The sequence below is a fragment of the Streptopelia decaocto genome (genome assembly GCF_964273445.1).
Source record: "Streptopelia decaocto genome assembly, chromosome: 15".
NCBI lineage: Eukaryota > Metazoa > Chordata > Aves > Columbiformes > Columbidae > Streptopelia > Streptopelia decaocto.
In genome coordinates, this window is record NC_138670.1 from 12,274,149 (window position 1) to 12,294,899 (window position 20,751).

A 20,751-nucleotide genomic window follows, 5' to 3' on the forward strand; every position below is an offset into this window, starting at 1 on the left:
GGGCAGCAGAGTCTGCGCTCCCCTAAAGTCCATTCACTTTTGGCAAAAAGGAAGAAGGACTCAAGCTGCAGGAATTAACATCTCTCTTCTGTACATGGTTTGGCTGACTCCAAGGTTGGCCAGTTTCCAGTCATGATGCCATTATATAATATTGCATAAATACCTATAGATCGGAGACAGCAGCGAGGGGAAGCTCCCCATACATCAAAGTCATTGTGGCACTGACCTCAAGGCTTCCATGAAACAGTGCTGTGAGGTTCAAAATCATGCTGGGAGCTCTCACGGGGGTGCCGAAGATCCTGTCTTGGACATACACAATGAACAGATCAAAAAAAAAGGTGAGAACATGGAGTGGGTGTGTTTGGCAGGCGCGGAAAAGGGCTAACAGCTCATCTTCTGCTTTGGGAGAGTTTGTCTCATCAGCAAGGCGCCCAAGTGGGCCTCAGTGTTAGCCCTGCACCGGTTTTGTTGCCAGGGCCCATAAGGATATTCAGAATTGGAATGGTAGCTCTATGAATAATCAGACTACAGAGGTGAAGCAAAACCTTAGCAAAAATTCAGACTGGAAAAGACAACAATGAAACATAAGAGAGTTTAAAAACTATCACCTGCATGAGATATACTTTAAAAACAAACAAACAACAAACCCCAACCAAACGAAAACTCACAACACTGCAAGGACAAGTAACTTCCTTCTCTGCAAGAGGGGGGTTCTTCCATATTCCACATCAGGGATCTCACAGTGTCGACCTTCTGGGCAAGACAATCACAGAACGAGTAGCATGCGCAAATCCTCCCAAAAGACTTCCTAGCACGACCGGCCCTGCAAGATCCTTACGCTTGGTCTCAACTACCAACGCGTCCCTGTGCCTTTGGGCCTTGCAGGCAGGCAATGGAAAGATGCTATAGCACCGGTTACAAAGTTCAATGCAGTTTTCAATGCATTAAGCCGAAGGATTGTCGCCAAACTTGCCTTCCACGCAAGTTTTGCAAAGAGGGTAAAGCTACACTCCAGCTGCTTCTGTGCTCACAATGCTTTTTGCACTCACTCCTTGCCTGAGCTGTAGATCATCTGAACTGTGACACGTGTCAGGTCCATGTCCTCTGGGTACCGAATTTCTAGCTCGGTATTTGCTAGGTAGTGAATGCCTGTAAACTCTGAAAAATAGCGGCCGATGTCAGGGTGAGGGATCTCTCGAGGCTCAGAGTTATATTCCAGGTTCTCTGTTAGGAAAGAAAAGAAGTTATCACCACATGAAATGCTTGCTACAAGGCAATAAATCCTGCACCTCTCTCAAGTCTTGTTTCTGGCTCTAGAAACACCGCCTGCTGATAAGATAAAAAAAAAATAACAAAAACAATCCAGGAAACATGTACAGAGTGTGTCAGTACAACTGCTCACAGAGCCGCATCTCTTAAGTGATGCTGACGCCGTTTACTCATTGCATGAAAACTACTTTATGCCTGATCACATTGTCTGACGTTGGGTTAGAGAAGGAGGACACTGTTGGTCACAAATCTTGGTTGTATGCACAGGGAGAAGCTGCTGCCGCTGAGCTCTGATCCCTCAAGCCCCATGAGAGATGAGTTTCCAGAAGGGACCTTCTCAAACGCTCCAAGGTGAGGGTGACTGCACAAGGTTGTCCTGGCAGAGGAGTCAAGTGTTTTCTTGCTGCTCTTCAACCACGTTAAGTCACCAGTCTGGTTTTCAAGCAAAATTAGCTTTTCTAAATCCAAACTTCCCAAAGCTAAGAGAAAGTGCCCAAGAAGAGCACATTAATTCCTTCCGAGAGTGCCCCATTTCCTCCTTTGTACTAAAAGAGGACCTGATTAAGCACAAGAGTTAATCAGCGCAGAAGCACTGGCATTAAAACACGAAGGTGACCCAGGCTGAGGGCCCCTTTGCTCCCGCAGTATCTGTATAACGCAGCGCGAGCGGGAGGCAGCCCGGCAGCAAATCACAGGCGCAGGTGCCCTGCAGCGGTCCCGAAATGATGTCATTTTTTCCAGCACGGTGCCAGACACACAGGTAGAAACCAAAGCTGCCGGCATCCCAAAGCCTGACTTATCTGCAAGGCAGGGCAGGCACAAGATGGGATGCAGAGAACGTAATTCAGCTGTCAATCAAACTATTCAGTTCACTACAGAGAGCACATACAAGTCAATATAAATCCATACAGGCTCTTGGAAGCTGCTGTATATTGGTGTGCGCAGCCAAAAGCACGAGAGCTTTCTGCACTTCACTGGGCTGGTGCAATACTACGGGCTTGCAAAGTACCTTTTTCATATACTGCACCACTGCGGGAAAACAATTTGCACTCCAATCTGCTCTGCAGAAGCAGCGAGCTGTGCACAGAGGGAAAAACACAGCGGAAAAAGAAGCTGGCAGGGGGGAAGAGACCGAGGCAAGCAAGTTTGGCACAAGGTGAGGAGCCTGAGAAATATGCTGACTACAAGTTTTCAAACCACAGATATCTGGCCTGTGCTGCCACAAAGGAAAAAAGGAGTCGACAGGTAGATACTAAACTCACTGTATGAAACCGGTGTTTAGTTACAGCTCCACCTACAAATGTACAGGAAGGACTCAAAGTGAGGTACAATTAACTATAATAAGCTTGGTGTTATTTCTGAGCTGGTTAGCTAAAGCTCTGCATGCAGATTTAAGATTTTATAAGTAAAAAACTAACATCGCCTCCCCAGAGTCAGGTCACTAAGTTACGAAATAGTCCCTTCCCAAATGAGCTGGGGATGTATTTGAGAGGGAACACTCGGTAGCAAGGCAGCAAGATTTCAGCAAGCAAGGACAAACCGTTCAGTTTTCCCCAGCAATATCAAAACACTTGGATGCCAGAGGGATGATTGTGTCAACCTACAGCTTGGCTAAAATACTCTGTGCTCTGGAACCAACCAGCATTGTACTCGTTTATAAACAATTAGACAAAAGATATGAGAGATGACTCAGCCCCAGAAGTGCCGTGGCCAATTATCTGATTAGTTTTCACAGATGCGTGTTCTAATACCAACCCATGGCACACACAGATTTTTAGTTTTTTAAGACTTCAGGAAGCTAAATACTGCCTAACATGAGCCATAAGGCTAAGCTCTGATATTCACAGACCCCACTTCTAGACTGTGCTTTTGCAAGAAAGGTTGGACTAGATGATCCTCGAAATCCCTTCCAACCTGGTATTCTCTGACCGATTTTCTTGCACTACTGAATAGAAAGTAACATTCAGGATATTGAGAAACACCTGCACTTTAAACCTACAAAGATAGGAGCGTCCCCTACTGTAAAACCACCTCTTGCTCACATGCACAGGACGAGGACGTGCTGGGGAATACATCCCTGAGTGAAAGAGCTGAGCCGCATTTTGTCCAGCATTTCACCTCCAGCAGCTTCTACATCTTGTCTTAGCAAAACACAGTCGGGCTGTGCAGCTGCCCTGCCAGCTGGATGGGATGTCTCCGTGTCACAAGGAGAAGAACAAATATGAGGAAAGAAACACTCTGTTTACAACAGATTGAGTTACAAACATATAAGTCTTTTTCCCCTTTTGAATCTCACTTGAACACATCTTGTATCTTAACCTCATATCCTGACCATCAGACATGAATCTCCTTTCTTACAGTGTGTTGCATAAAGAATGGGTGACAGAGATTTCACAAATGCAAAGAGGTTTAGAAGAGACGTTCACTTTTGTCCCTTTCTTATGCGAGGTGGCACTAAAAGCCACGCTACGTGTTCTCTGGGAGCTTGGCATGTGCAGTCTCTTGATGAGAGAACCGTGCCCTGGCAAGCAAAGCCTGGGTGCTCCCTCACTAGATCCTATTTTGAGGCCCTGCCCAAAGCACACCTACAATTTCAAAGAACAAGAGCTGGTGACAGAACTTCAGACTTCAGAAAAAGGTGAATTACTTCTCTCAGAAGCAGCAATCACGGTTTACACCATAAAACCAATCATGTCCAAAGCACATTTCTTGGGCAAGAAGAGACTACACCAGAGTGCTCCTTGATGTTCATTCCTATCAGGCCATGAATTCAAGATCATCTTCCACCCTTTTAGTTTATGTTTCATACTTAAAGTGTTAATCATTTAAGCATCCCTCTCTCCTAACGTATTTCTAAACAGATAGTAAACACAGGAGAGTCCTACTCACCTTGAGCAGCGTATCTGCAAGAACCATCTTCCACCAGCACGTTGTAGAAAGGCTGGTGGGGGCCATGGGTAAGGCTGTGGACGTTCATATTCCGGATCCATTCATGCCCCATCATGCAGGCGGGATCCCAGCCATAAATCACGCAGTTATAGCCGTATCTAATTAAAAAAAATTGCACACCAAAGACTGTGAAAACTCCAGGGCCAGCTCTTTTTCCTCAAGATTAATAAAGCACAGACTGGATAGGAGCCTCCTGTGAGTTGGCACAAGGAGAGGACAAGAGGGGAAAAAACCAATCAATTCAAAAAGATTGTGTGTATATGCGTGTGTATTTTGAGGTGGAGGGAAACGACTAGGAGTGGCTGGATAGATAGACAGGAACAAACAGCTGAGGACAAAGAAACCAAACAGGAGCAAGAAAGGAGAATGGGAGAGAGAGGAAGAAGGAAACGAGAAACAGGGAGGGAAACAACCATCCTACTGTGTCATGCAATCCCTTCTGAGCCCATCGCACAGACGTGGTAATCCCAGTGCTGAACTCCCAGAAACAAAGCCATCGTTATTTTCAGATTGTTTATGCGATTAATCGCGAGGTATTATAACTGTCACACCCTTAAAATACGCTCTAGATGTCTTGTTGAGTCGGAGGAGAGGCCAGAGCAGCACAGTGCTGGCATGTCACTCTGGCAGAGTAGTGCAGACAGGAACACAAAGCCTCTGTGCAGCGCAGGAAGGGGGGATAATAATAGCACAGGGAGAGATTAATAAGCTGTCTTAGGAATCTTACAATCCCTTTTGAAGTCGACTCTTCCACGGTCCCTCATTAACTGATTATTGATGTTTCTTCGAGAGCTCTGGGCTGTGGAAATTTTAGCTGTGTGATATGTGATGACTCAGACAAGTCACCTCACAAACTCTCCTCTGCGAGCAAACAGCAGTGAACACGCTCGCTCTCTCAAAGGACAGACAGAGCTGCTCCCGTTTTCCTACGACGTACATGGCACAGATGCACATCTGGTACTTTCCATTCCAGGTACCTCCTTGCCAGACAAAACCACATCTCGTTACTGTCAGAACAAACACTTCTGCCTAATGTGAGGAAGGTTTTGAAGAGCTCACCTCTTGTGTTTCATAATGAGCCCGATGGAAAAGCAGACGTCTTTGTGCTTCTCATCTGAACGGTACTTCACCTCAGGTCCCACCTCCTCCTTCCGGCGTTCAATATGCTCCAGAGTATGTTGAACCAAGTACCCGACAGCCCCATGCTGGGATGGGTCCAAAGCCTGAATATGCTGCAAGATGTCCAGAACCTTCAGCAACCAAACCAAAGAGACAGATTCAGAACAAGTCTCTGCTGCAGTCCAACACTTACACATATATGTTGCGTTAGTGCCCAGGCCTAGAGGTCTCCCACAGGAGTTTTCCAGAGAGGACTGAGAACCTTTTCTCCAGTTACAGGCTCCCAAGGAGTTCTTCACACTTGCTCAGCCTGTAGAAACTGCAACTGGTCCTTTTCCATTTGTAAAGCTCCCTACTTGCAAGGAAGGGCAGCGTTGAGCAAAGTAACTCCCTAGAACTAAGTCATACAAGTTAATTGCGTCACATTTGCTGCACTGACGAGACCCTTTCAAGGTGTATGAAATGCTAAGAGAAAACTGTTGCTAGTCTCCCAAAATGCTGCTGTGAAGTGACTCCAGATGATTTCTGCTGTACTCGAGAACAAATATTTTAGTTTAAAAGAGCTCCTCAGCACATCTGCGGGAGCCTGGCAGAGGAAAAATGGAGCAGCACAGAAGGAAACGCAGATAATCTCTATGATGTTATACCATGAAATAGTGAACGAGACAGAGAGCCTGCTTGTCTCAGGATGACTAAAGAACACCAACTTTAAACGTGCTTTCAAGGCAGCAAACCCTGTAGATCCAGAAAACCAGCCCAGCAACACCCTCTGGCACACTTTCTTTCCTGCTCTTAACAAAACTATTGTCTAAACAGGTTGGGAAAAGACAGATGCATCTGTCCCAACATCAAATACCCCAAGTGCTGCCACAGTTCTAAAATGTGAAACACCATAGCACCTGGCAAAATGATTTTCACCTTGATCACACATGCTGGGAGTTTTGGTCAACCCTAAGTTCAGAGCAGCAGCAGAAGAGGAACAGAAATCTCAGGCATGAGCATCAGCCAAGAGGTGAAGAAAATTATTTCAGAAAAAGAAAGGTGAGTAATGAGGTATGAGAAGAAGAAACACAGCTCAGGCTTCTCGGTCACCTTAATTCTCTGACAGGCACCTTAAGAAGGATGTGAAAATCCCCAAAAATCCCACAGAAAGGGGGACAGTGACCATAGCTTCTTGGCAATTTAATTTACTGTTATTTGCAGACATTTAGGACAAATTCCGGGTAGCCTTGCTTGACTTTTAAGATTCTGTACCACTTTCCGTAAATCTGTCAGACCTCTATTAAAACCAGCATCCCCTGTTCTGTCAGACACAGCGTTCTCCCTGACTTAGCTACAAACCCACCCGACACCCTGGAATGACTGGGTGCATTATGAGGATGCAATACTGAGAAGTCCAAATTTGCCCATTTTCAGTGCACCTGGAATGTAAACCTCAGCCATGGGCCTGTATTATTTGTCTGAGGGGCAGCAAAATGCAAGTATGTAAAGCCTCGATGCTTTACAAACACATCACTGAGTGCCAGAAAGGGGAAGGAAGATCTTGCAGCGTTTCACTGAGCTGTCCCCTATTTACGTATAGTTGCCACTTCAGCTCAGTGAGTCCCCCTGTACACAATTCCTTAGTTTGTGCTTTCCTGTGGCAACCCTAAAATTTGCCGCCATAAGAAAGGAAAGGCAAACTTATGTTCTTCAAAAGGAAGGCAGCTTGTAAGCCTTGGTACCTTCCTTCCCATTTTCCCAAGACTCAAGTCGCTACGCTAAAGGTGACATTAAAAAAGAATCCCAAGGACAGGAATATTAAGTTGCTTTTTCACATGAGCCACTGCTTGTGTGGCTGAGGTTTTCTGAGAACAGTTTTGATCATAATTATAAAAGATAACTTCCTGCAAGTTTTCTGATAAGGTAATTGCTCCTTTTATACAAGTCCATGAGGAGTTTTACCACCACTCCCACAATCTAGGCGTAAACCAAAGAAAATGCCCTCAGAACTTACAGAACTTACAACCACAGTATCGGTTGCAAGACAAGCTGTCAGACTTGGGCAGTAAATCATAAATTATGACTCAGACTCGAGGCTGCTCACAAGTATCCCCCAGGGCAAGCAAGGATCATCCTCTTTTCCCTGCTTCGTATAGTACAAATTGATTCTCTGAAACACGATAACCCGTTTAATTGTGTTTATTACAGAAGCAACTTGTGGCAGACTGTAATGCAAGCTGACGTAGTCCAAAAAAAAACCAACAAAACAAAAAAAAAAAAAAAAAAAAAAAAATCAATAGACTTGTGTTGATAGCATTTAGCCTAACAGAAAACATACGGGCGGCGAGGTACCTTTTCTGGCCAGATTCCCAGGTGGAAGTATAACCTGGCCTGGAGCATCAGATGCTGCACGTTGTCCGGATACATGGCCAGGTACAGATCCAACGAGTCTCTCAGTAGTTGGTAAGACTGATCAGTGCTTTCCCTGCCAGGAAAAAAGCAGCACAATCTTAAGGCTAGCTCCTCAACCCCTACCCCCGGTACTCTGATTTACAGGGATAGTCACAAAAAATGACGCTACACACATGCTCATTCAATCAGAGTGACTTCAGCACTGACTGTCTCTTGTCACACCCAACAGTCTGCTCAGGAGGAAAAACAGGACACAACTGACCATTGGGCTCTACCCTCCCACTTCACTGGTATTCTACTTGGTCAAATAATCCTACACAGACAATTCACTCTCCAAACCATTTTCTTTTGAAATCTGCTTTTGTTCCCCTAGCTTAATTCAACCTAAAGCAATCCCTGCACTCTGGGATTTCTTTTTATGGCTACTTGGGAAAGTGATTATCAGGGGTATTAGAAAATAAGACCAGATTTTCTACAAACCAACAGTAACTATGAAACTGCCAGTGGGTTGTGTTTACCAGATCATAAAAGGCCTCAGCTCTTAAGGGAACAGTGGGCACTCCCTATCAGCTTTTCACAGAGAAATAAACTATCTGTCCATTTGCTTGTGGGGAACTAGTTTTACTAGATATTCTTGTTTCCACGTAATACTGCTGCAGGTGATTAGAAGCAACTAAATGCAACATGACATCCAGAATTTTCATGATCCCCTGGGGCGACTGACACCTTTTTAAAGCGCTCACTCAGTATCAGACACACAGACACTCTCCTTACAGGCCAGATGATCCTCAACTCACCTCTTGCCGAGGTTTAAGAGATTTCCCACCATCCGCTGCAAGACCTCTTTGGAAGTCACCACTCCGTAGAACTCTTCTGTCACATGGTGGCCAATTAGGTACTCGCACTCCTTCACCGTCAGCTGCTTCCCCTTCCCAAAGGCATCGATGTAGGTGTAGTCAAAAATATCTGTGCTTCTAATGAATCAACACAGAAGCAAACAGCACAAAACCTAAATTGTGATGATGGGTCTCATGGTAAAGCATGATTACCTATTTTTGTTCTTCCCTTAGCACTTTCAAGCTTGTTTTTAAAAGCAGCGTCATTCACACCTCAGCTCCCTCCCAAAAAGAGATCACCTGCCACCTTCTCTCTCCTCCCAGCTGCTTCTTCAGGTAAACATATGTTTTTTCCTTCAGATATTTTCAGGTTTGCTGCATCTACTGCTAGATTATATTATGACACTGCATCAGAAAGTGTAACAGAGCCCACACATACAACATCTGAAGCCTAGTGCCAAAATACCCAGTGCACACAAAACCACCACCTTCAACTGGACTGCTGATGTCATTCACAAAATAGATTTCTGTAAACTGATCATGACCTGGTCAAAGAGGTATCCTGCACTGACTCAGAGAATTAAATGAATGTATGGAACAACAGCAATGGTCTCTAGCTGCTGTTCTGTATGAAAGGTCATATGAAATCAGCACCTTCTATCTTATTTTCAGTTTTCCATTATTTTCTTCAATAAGAGAAACATGACTCATGTTTGCTATTATTTCACACTCAAAATCTGTTCTCATTCATCATCAGGAGAGCTGAGTTCTGGGAAAACTTCTTCAGAGGTCTGATCTTGTCTTCCATATAGGTTATAATTAGATGGAAAATAATTAAACATTCTGGTATACGTCTGGAGCTGTAAATGCTTTCTGGCTTCTATTACTGTGGACACAACTTCGAAATTCAGCAGATCACTTACCCTTCTTTTCCTTGACACCATCGCAGTAGAAAATGGCTGGGGAAGTTGACAGGTTCAAGTTTGACTCCCAGCTGCCTGGCAATTGTTAAATAAAGCACAGACAAACTGATGGGAATTCCCGTCCTGCGGATCAAAACCTGGGGGATAAGAATGTGATAAAAACACATGGGATATTAAGAAAAACACGAACCCCTAAGGTTCGATTTCACAAATGAAAAATACTGTGTGCTAATGTACTGCCACCCAGCGAGACCTGGACAGGCTGGAGAGTTGGATGGGGAAAAATTTAATGAAATATAACAAGGGCAAGTGTAGAGTCTTGTATCTGGGCAGGAACAACCCCAGGTTCCAGTGTAAGTTTGGGAATGACCTGTTAGAGAGCAGTGTAGGGGAAAGGGACCTGGGGGTCCTGGGGACAGCAGGGTGACCATGAGCCAGCACTGGGCCCTTGTGGCCAGGAAGCCAATGGTACCTGGGGTGGGTTAGAAGGGGGTGGTCAGTAGGTCAGAGAGGTTCTCCTGCCCCTCTGCTCTGCCCTGGGGAGACCACACCTGGAATATTGTGTCCAGTTGTGGCCCCTCAGTTCCAGCAGGACAGGGAACTGCTGGAGAGAGTCCAGCGCAGCCACCAAGATGCTGAAGGGAGTGGAGCATCTCCCGTGTGAGGAAAGGCTGAGGGAGCTGGGGCTCTGGAGCTGGACAAGAGGACACTGAGGGGTGACTCATTCATGGGGATCAATATGGAAAGGGGGAGTGTCAGGAGGATGGAGCCAGGCTCTTCTCGGTGACAACCAGTGATAGGACAAGGGGCAATGGATACAAACTGGAACACAGGAGGTTCCACTTAAATTTGAGAAGAAACAACTTCTCGGTGAGGGTATCAGAACACTGGAACAGGCTGCCCAGGGAGGTTGTGGAGTCTCCTTCTGTGCAGACATTCCAACCCGCCTGGACACCTTCCTGTGTAACCTCATCTGGGTGTTCCTGCTCCGGCGGGGGGATTGGACTGGATGAGCTTTTGAGGTTCCTTCCAATCCCTGACATGCTGTGATTCTGTGATATACCAACTTGAGAGAATATGCACTAAATGATGACATCATATTGACTTACAGCGAGTTGTTCTTCCGAGAAAAATATTTGTCTGACTACATCTGGACTAATAAATCTACAAACAGAATTTCTCAAGCCTGGCAGCCCCTGCTTTTTCTCCAACATATACATACCTGGTGAATGTATGAATTCAGGGAGTTATAGTAATCCAGCTCGTTCCCTTTGTATTTTAACTGCTCATACAGGACGCAATTCATAGCATCAAGCACCTGCCGCTGAAGCTCCACTTCTGGAACCAGGACCTCTCCTAAAAACAGACACAAAGAAACACAGACTGAGAAAACAAGTGTTCTTAACATTTGTGCAATTAGCCTTTTAGCAAAATTCTTCATATGGGCTAAGAACACAAGAGATCCATCTCAATTCAGATTCAGCGCTGCCTCGCTTCCTTCTGTAGCTGAAGGACTTGATCCCCTGTCTCACAGCTCTGCTACACACATCAAGACTTCAGAGACAAATGGGAACAAAAACAAGAAGAATTCCCCTCCCAGTCCTTTTTGCTAAAACAGCATCAGACAGACAGGCAATCCTGGGCTATGGAGTTCCTGTGACTGAACAAACGGCTATTTCCTGACTGATGCTTTAAGCAAATGTCAGAATACGCTTGCCAGGGGATAAAGAACAACAGCTCTTTAAGCCATGATAATTCAACAGCTGTTTCACCTTGTCTGCCTGTATTGAGACTTGCAGAAATGCTCTGCAGTAAAACATGTATTTCTGTACAGTACCTGCCTTGGAAGCCAAGCTGGGGTGCCTTGGATTTTTCGTCCGCAGGACTTTGCGCACTTTATCTGTGATATCATCCACCTGCGCCTGGACGCTTTTTAAGCAGATGTCTGACAGCGGGTTACAGTACTGGTCAATTAAAACAGCACCTGGAAAAAACAAACTATATAAGAAACAGGACTTCAGTTTTTTTTTCTTTGCTTAGTTTTATCTGTTCTAAATTCCAGGCATGCAGCAAGCAATTGCAGCAGAACACAGGAGCTTTCTTTTTAAAATTTATCGCATAAAATGCAAAGAATAAGCTGACACGATAAATACCATTTAAATCCAGTATTCACCTCTCCACCATCTTCATAAGATTTGTACATTGAGCAGGTATTCTGCTAAACCAGGCTTAACCATCCAGCTCTCCAGTTCCACTGCATCCCCTGGCAACCTCTCAACTTACAGTTGTTATTCAGAGCCTGAAACAATCTCCACTTCTGATTTCTTCCTGCCATATCCCCCATAGCTATCATTCTTGCTCATCATTCCATCTACCACTACATTCATCTTTCTCTTCCACGCCTGCTCTCCATCTTCATGTCAAAAACCCGCTATAATAGAACACATTTTCATTTTTCTTCTGCCCAAGCCTCTTCTGTCAAACTTTTGCAGCAAAAAAAATAGCCCTTTCTCAGGATCTTCTCCTTGTCATTTCATCACCATCGCTCTTTCCAAAGCCTGCCTATTTTTCAATCTTTGGAATCAACTGTATCCACTTGCAGGAACTTTGCCTGGATCATACCTCTTCCAGCTTCCTATGCTGCTTTGTTAGCCCGTCCGTGACAGGCCTGATCAAGGATTTCAGCAGGACTCCAAGTCATGTCTTCTTTGCCCAGTGCTCTCCATGCTGAGCAGGTGAAGTTTCCCACCAGACTACCTGTTGGTGCTCTCACGGTACCTCCATGGCAGACAAATGCATTTATTTGTGAACCACATGATTAAGTCACACAATTAACTGTCTCAGTTGTTTCCAGTTAAAGCTGCTTTTGGCTTCTCCTTCTTGCCTTAACACAGTCCTTTCTTCCAAGTCTACTGCCACTAACAAGAACCAGTTTTGGTGTTAGAGACTCCTTTGTGTGACATTTTTGAGGTATATACCAAGAGTAAGGGACTCTTCTATATACACCGGCAGCTTTCGATCCACTCATAAGACCTTCTTCTCCATCAGAAGCTTGAAGAAGAGAACAAACCCGGCGGACACAAATTGCGGAAAAGCCTTTTCTTTCTTCATATCTGGTGCCTTCCCACCATGACATTGGACATTTCTCTGTTGCTTTTCAGCTCACCTGTCCGTATGCAATTATTCAAGCGTACAGCACTGACAGAATCTAACGGAATCCTGAGATTCTGATGCAACACTGTGCAACTACGGCAAGATTTGAAGGATTTCAGGCACATCAAAAATCCAAATTTAATTCTGCGTTGTCCAAGCGCTAGTTGAAATATAAACAAGGAAGGCTCTTTCCAAATAAAGCAATGACGGAAAGCTGTCATTAAGTGTTTTACATGGGACTTCTGCCAAAGGCTTACCCTCCAAAAACGACTGCCGATCAGTCGGGCGTTGAAGATACTCCTTCAGGTTTTTTAGTATATTCTGTTGCCGTAAGAAGTATAGAATTTTCTTTGCATAGTACTTCCAGGTGAGACCTTTCCTGCATATTGAAACACAAAGAGCTGTATTGCCCTGAGCAAGCACTTTAAGGGTGAACATTTGATTTAACTTTTCCAGTGAATACAGGTTTACAATTCAGATTGTTGCTTTTTTAACAAGTTTAACAACACCACTATCACTGATGAGTCAACCAAAAAGGTCAATGTTAAGAGGAAACTCATTAAAAAACCCTGCAATATAGGACACTTGCAAAACATTTCAAATTTTTATCCTATCACCAATATATAATTTTGAGAAGATATAGTATCATGGGAAACAACACAAGTCATAATTAAAGTAGCTCAGGAATATCTGGTTAAAATCCTATACTTCATTCTTAAAACACTAGCCTCTGTTTGACTGGTTCCCTCCAAAAATCAAACTATCCCCTCACCATTAACAAGAAATTGATGAGGACACAAATGTAGGTCCAATAGTATTCAGAAGAATAAACAAAATCCCCATAGGAAAAACACCTCTGCTGCTCTGAACAGGCAAGAACAGATCAATAGTTGGTCTGTAGATCATACAGCCCAAAACCTTACAGCTTTTATAGTAAAGCCCCTTCTTTTTCTAAATTAACAAGTGAAGGAGAGTGCCCAAGAAGCAACAGAGCTGGTTATTATCCAGGTAAGTTTGAAAAGGTCACCTGAATATGACAGACCAATGTTCTTCAGAAAAAAACCTTTTTCCCTGCTTACATTTCCTCTCCTCCAGACTGCCGGTAAAAATCAGCCTTCTCCATCCTGCTGGCCAGGAGAACAATCAAACCTCATCACATTTATCCTCTTCCAATAAATCGGGATGCTCAATAGGGACAACTGCTTTATTGGGATACCTTCCAGGGAAATGATTTAGCCTACTGCTCCTGCGCAGTAATGGCGACAGCTTCATCAGGGTGTACTTAGCATCAATTCTGCTTTATCGGGAGGCAACTGGCTGGTGCAAAGGCTCAAAAGCTTTTCATCCAGTTGTCAAATGGGAGATGTTCAGTCCCAGTTCAAATAAAGAAAATAATAAAATGGATGTGAAAAAAGCAAAAATGAGATGATTGCCATTACAGTTACGGTTTGTTTTTCAAGCTCTACTAACAGTCCCTTTAATCAAGGCTATTAGACCCCATTAAGAGCAATCTATCGCTGCTTTGTAGCACAGCAAAATCAGCATGGTTTATATGCTACCAGCAGAAAAACCTTCAATTAAAGCAGTGACTTATTCATCTTGCCCAGTGTTAACTGTAGTGATGGGAATACCTAGGCAGGTGCCAACCAGAAGTTTTATTTACCTGCTTGGCATTTCATCTGTCTGAATTACTTACAGAACTGCAAATTTTGCAGTGGCTGAATTAAACTCAGTTGCTTATTTGGGGACAAAAATTGTACCAACCTATGGAGCTAAGAAAAGCAATAAGAAGATGGGGGAAAGGAAAAACAAAGGCTGTAATTTCATGATAGGTGACAATCCTCAGGGACTATTCCTGCTTTCCTCCAGTGCTGTGGCCTCATCCAGCAAATCAGTTCAGCAAACTGATCCAGATTTAAATAAAAAAGGAATGGAAGGATGGGAACTTCTTAAACCAAAACTACAACAGAGAAGGGGGCGCGTGGAACATGTCTCAAGTGATGGCATGAAGTAGCAAGGCAACAAGTAACAATCCACAACACAAAGCCAGGTGACCTTCTTCTTGTAGAACACAGCAATACTTCTCAGCCTTGGTCAGCCTGGGGATGTTGTTTTACAAGTGACAAAAGGACAGAAGCCGAGGGCAGGTGTTTACCACAGTACCATTCTCCTTTAATTGGTGAAAGGGGAAAAACCCCTTCCATTTCTAACCCCTCTCTTTCTTACCTTCCTTCCATGTTAAGGATACACATCAGTTCATCCTCAAAAAAATGACTTGGGCACCCGAGCGTCTCAATGTCACTGAATCCATCACAGGGGACCTGTCAAACCAGACAATGAATTATGCAGAGCCCAACAGATTCTTCCCAAAAGAACATAATCACAGAATATCATAAAAAGTCTCAAAACCAATTTTGTTCTATTTTTTTAAATTTATCTAAGATCTTAAAAATGTCCAGCTCACCAAATACTCATAGTCTCTGCTCCATGGAATTACTGCAATTTGAGCTAAACAAAACAGTGTCCAGGACTCCTCCAGCGGGTGTATGGACCAGCCCAAGTGTATCAGATCTTACGCAGACTGGGCCCAAGCTGAAAGTAATTTTAGGGTGGAATCAACTCTGGTTGACCAAACCTCTACATATGCTCCTCGGTGTAGCAAACTGCTCCTGAGGAAAGAAATGAAGGACCAGAAACCTTCATTTCAGCCTGAAACCTACACTTAAAAACCTCACCTGATGAAGCAATAATGACAAGTGCTAACCCACAGTTACCAGTGTGTTGCTAGAACCGTATTTTTTGAAACAACCTGGTTTGAACTGTAAGAAATATTCCCACTTTCAAGCTTGTCAGTATAGGACATGGGCTAACAGAGGAAAAAGCAACTCCCATTATACTGTATCTTAGTGGACATTCCACAGGCTCTAGTGAAAGTAGATTGAAAATCTCTTCCCCTCAGTTCTAAGTAGGGCATCAAGCTGCAGTTTCCAGCCCCACAGGAGATGATCCTCATTCACAGAATCCCAGAATGTCAGGGATTGGAAGGAACCTCAAAAGCTCATCCAGTGCAATCCCCCCATGGAGCAGGAACACCCAGATGAGGTTACACAGGAAGGTGTCCAGGCGGGTTGGAATGTCTGCAGAGAAGGAGACTCCACAACCTCCCTGGGCAGCCTGGGCCAGTGTCCTGATACCCTCACTGAGAAGTTGTTTCTTCTCAAATTTAAGTGGAACCTCTTGTGTTCCAGTTTGAACCCATTACCCCTTGTCCTACCGTTGGTTATCACCGAGAAGAGCCTGGCTTCAATCTCCTGACACTCACCTTTTATATATTTGTAAACATTAATAAGGTCATCCCTCAGTCTCCTCCAAGCTCCAGAGCCCCAGCTCCCTCAGCCTTTCCTCCCACGGGAGATGCTCCACTCCCTTCAGCATCTTGGTGGCTGCGCTGGACTCCCTCCAGCAGTTCCCTGTCCTGCTGGAACTGAGGGGCCCAGAACTGGTGTTGCTGACTGGTCTCTCAGTCTTTGCACATGTGATTAAAACAGTAGGAAACCAGGAGCCTCTGCCCCAGTTATTAATGCCCTGACACACATTTCTTCACGGTCAAATGTCCAACTGTTGTAGCTACAGCTGAACAATTCAAAAAGAACAGTTTAGAGAGACGCAGCTCCAAACACTCTACTGGCCCCACAGCCTTTTTCTCCAGGGGTGCAAACCCAGGTGCCAGCCCTTGGTTAAAATCAGATAAGATTTCAACACAGGTCTCCTATGTCTTAGGGGAATTCTCTACTGGACCACAACATATTCACAAATGAGCCACAGAGGGGTAGCCCTTCAGTCGCTCTTGTGTGAACTTCTTAGACCAGCCAAAGTTACAGGCAGCATTTATTCCTATTATTTCACAGAATTTCAGGCTGACTCAAATTGTACGGCTAGCCAAAACCCACAGCCACCGACTAAGCAAACAGACAATGAAATAACTGTTGATTCTCAAACACGTTAGACAAGATTTTCACCTTATTCACACTGAATGCAAAAGCATCTTGATGTCATGGCTGTGCAAAAAACTTCAATAATATACTTCACAATTCACTGAACCTATTGCGCTTTGATCCTGTTTTCAAATGACTTCTGCCAACTCGCAGAACATATCCTTGCACACGGTCTGCAGTGAGATAAATTCATATGTGTAAACAAGCCATCGGTCCCTCAGAAGTTCCCAGAGCCGGTCTGAACACGCAGCAACAAAGAAAGAGCTTTTAAAGCTGCAGCAGCAACAGCTGAATGTTGCGTGCAGTTTGCACCTTTGGATTTTGAACTGTCTCTCTCCCTTTTTGGCTGGTGCTCTAGCATTTCCACACAAAGTGAGGAAATAGGCATTTTCTGAATGGATAGCTGAAAAGATGTGAAGAAAGAGGAAAAACAAACTAATAAAAATACTAAACAAGAAGTTGGGCTGTTGCACATACATAGAGACGACTTACATGTTCTGAAAAGAACCTTTTGGAGAATGATGCTACAATTCTCTGGGCTTCTAGACCAGCGTTGTGCCGTGCTTTGTACTCTTCAAGCCAGCTGACACCGTCTGTGTGGCTGTAATACTTCAGCAGTGACGGCCACCTACACAAGACAGCAGTGAAAAGGTTCATTAGTATTTCAACATCACTGAGAACCTCCAGAAGTGTCTAATGTATATTGTAACCATGTGAATCGAGGGGCTGAGACATTGCCAAGACACAGTACAACTTTAAATGTAGTTGTATGAATTAATACAATGACTGACTCAAGCAACAAAGCATAAATCCGATGGATTTCACCTGTGTATTTATTATTATTTAGCAGTAAGCTCTCCTGAAGTCTTCCAACAGGAAACCTTCAAAGGCTCAAAGGTATTTCAACATCTAAATATCCTAAACACTTTTGAGATTGATAAGAGGAGTAAAGGTATCACATTAGTAGAAAAGATGCAGAGTTTTATAATAAAAAAGCTTGCCATTCTGAAGATATATCACATTTAAACTAACCCGTCATCTAACAGACTGAGAATTCACTGTCCTGTCTTCTTCCTACTGCCTTGTGGGTCTAGTTAATAGGATGCACAAAAAGGAGCTCCCTCTATTGCCCTCGCTGGCGGCAACATCTACTGGAGGAAAACAGAATTCTGAAGTGAAACTGTGACAACTAAATGCCTTTGCAGATCATTTTTAATGCAAGAAATAATTATTTAAAAAAAACCCTCAAGCCTTTACAATAAAAGAAAGCTGTACCTGCTTTATTGAGTCTAAAAATCCCAAAGCTAAAACACCCTCTACAGTTTACTAGGAAGTGTTTCAAGTGAAAACCTGCAAGTATTATTTTGGGGACTATTAGCAGCAGCACCTTTTCTATTAAAGTGGGCACGTGGTGCCACAACACAGCCCTGTGCAATAAAATCCGAGCCAGCGCAGCAATACCCACGACGGTTCTGAAGACACCAAGATCATTCGTATCTGAAACACGAAGAAGAATCAGCACAGATGGAAATATTTTGGACAGCATGGGAAAGCAAACAGAGAGAAAAGCCTCTTGTAATTTACAGAGAGGTCCGTTTCACATTTTGCAATTCTGTTAATTATTACTGGTTTTTACAAAACATTTTCCTTCAAGTAGGTAGATTGCCTTAGGTTCTTTTCAGGTTATAAATATTTTATACATACATATATATAAATATATATGTACTTTTATATATCTTTATAAATAGAGAGAACACCAAATGTTTAAATCACTAGTTCTGTATAAAAATTGTTACCAATTGACCAAAATGTAGAGTTATGTCCACCTACACAGGGATGATACTTCATTACTAGTTAATAATAAAACTCCACTGCAATTGCAGTTACAAAATAACATCAAAGGCTAACCAAGTAACTTCACATTACATAACAACCGCTCTCCTCATAGATCCCTGGCCGCTCATCTACCGCTGAAACGCAGTCACGTCATACTAACAATTACAATCATTTATTTTAGGATGAGAACGAATAATTTCCTGGATTGAAATTATACTGAAAATTTTAGGGTGATAAAGCACAGTTGCTCACAATGAAATCCAGCCAGGACAACAAGGTCAATGTGCAAACTCCTGCCAAAGGTTCTGTTATCAAAGACAGAGAGGGTGGCAGTGTATGGTAATCACCTACCACACTCCATTTCAGCTGTTGGATCTCAACCATTTTTAAACTTTCAGGTTCACTTCAGAAATTAAGAGCCACTGAATCAGTGAAAGGATCTGGCCGGCCATCCCAAGCCATAATTCAGTGAATTGGGGTGGCTGCAATTGTCCGGCAGCCTTTTTCAACCGTGAAAAGAGAATCACTCCTTCAACTGAGCTATGCTAAATTTTAGAAGCCAACTGGTGATTAGAGAAAGCAATATTCCTACTTTTTCTGTGCCAAAACAGACAAAACGAGGTAGCAAATGAGTGTGTGCTATTCCAGACAGGTTGGCAGCCCCAGTGAAGAGGTGGCATTTATAGAACTGCTGAAACCAGCGTAGCATAAGCGATACAACACTCACACTGTATTTCCAACTAAAGTATTAATAGGTTCCCCGGTTACAACAGAGCTCTGCCCTCACCAGGTGCCCTGTGACAGCCTTTGAGGGAAAATAAACCCACAAGCAGCACAAATCCATCCAAAGGATTTTGGTTGCTGTGGAAATAACTCTCCCAAAAGCACCACAAATCAACACCACTGCAGAGTATTAGTCCTGGGACAGGACAAGTCTCGGCGGTTACTTTGGAAGCTGCCAGCTATAGCTGCCTACCGGGGAGGTCAATCCACAACTCCACCGTGCGTGTGGCCCTATGTCCATAACATGGACACCAGGTTGGATGTGCCATGAACCACAGGCCCAGCTGTGGAAAGGGTTGAAAAGATTGATTTTCCCTAAGCGACAAGGCTCAGCCCACGGAATTCAGGAGGGGAAGCAGCCCGGCCGCAGTCCCTGCGGGGAAGGACACCCGCATCTCCTGACCCCTTAGACACACAGCAAAAAGCTGCAGGGTTCATCCAGCTCATGGTTCAGACTGGATATCTGGAAACGTTTCTTTCCCAAAGGGCTGTGGGGCATTGGAACAGGCTGCCCAGGGCAGTGCTGGAGTCACCATCCCTGGAGGGCTGGACAGACGGACATGAGGTTCTCAGGACATGCGGCAGTGCTGGGGGTGAGGAACGGTTGGACTCGATCTTGAGGGTCTTTTCCGATCAAAGTGATTCTATGATGGTTTCAGCATGCAACTTGCGAAGCCGAGGAGACAAACATGGGGTGTGGGGGGGGCACTTCAGCCCCCCAGGCCCTCCCAGGCCTTTGCACGCAGGACACTGTCCCCGGTGCCCCTGAACCCCCCGGGCAGGCCCCGCCTGCGCTGACACGGCCCGCGGGGCGCTGAGCAGACCCCGGGCACCTCTCGCCCGCCTTCCCCGAGCCGCGTCCAGCCAGCGCAGCCCCCGGAGGGCCGGGCCGGGCCGCGCTGCCCACCTGAGGCGGAAGCGCTCCCGCCACACCTTCCCGCGGGGCTGGCACGCCTCCCGCAGCCGGCGGCAAGTGCACGACACCCGCCCGATGTCGGCGGCTCCCAGCACGTCGCAACAGAGGATCAGCTCCAGCAGCTCGCCCGGCAGGTCCGTCAGGCCCATCCCGTCGGGCTCAGGCCCCCCCGGTGCCGCCGCCGCCGGGCCCGGGCTCTCCGCCGCCGCCATGTTGGCTGTTTACCTGCCCGGGGAGGGGTTAGGGAGCGTCTGCCGCTTCCGGCGCAGAGCGAAGGCGGAGGAACGGCCCAGGGAGCGTCTGCCAAGTGCCGCCGCGCCGGAACGCGCAGAACGGAGCGAAGCGGCGCTTTCTCCCATGTAGGCACTAGGGAGCGTCTGACAAGTGTCGCGGCGCAGAGCGGAGCGCGGCGCCACTCCGGGTCATAGCAGCGGCGGGGCCTAGGGAGCGTCTGCAAAGTTCCTATCCGCCGAGGGGACCCTTAGTGTCTGCAAACGGCGGCTGCTCCCCCGACCCCGATAGAGCTGGGCGGGCAGTTAGAGCCCGGGGCCGACCCCGCGTCCGGGGCAGGGTGCAGG

At 45.2% G+C, this 20,751-nt stretch overlaps 1 protein-coding gene across 1 annotated transcript; it reads right to left on the reverse strand.

Moving 5' to 3' along the window:
* Positions 1 to 578: 578 nt before the first annotated feature.
* Positions 579 to 20,407, reverse strand: FBXO21 (F-box protein 21). The gene is made up of 12 exons (XM_082065979.1): positions 20,165 to 20,407; positions 17,131 to 17,266; positions 14,870 to 14,964; positions 12,901 to 13,022; positions 11,328 to 11,474; positions 10,713 to 10,846; positions 9,491 to 9,627; positions 8,529 to 8,705; positions 7,672 to 7,804; positions 5,278 to 5,468; positions 4,159 to 4,316; positions 579 to 1,224 (listed from the first exon to the last, which is right to left on the reverse strand). Exons 1-12 carry the CDS (start codon positions 20,383 to 20,385, stop codon positions 1,046 to 1,048), a joined length of 1,830 nt encoding a protein of 609 aa, XP_081922105.1. The 5' UTR covers positions 20,386 to 20,407; the 3' UTR covers positions 579 to 1,045.
* Positions 20,408 to 20,751: the final 344 nt, after the last annotated feature.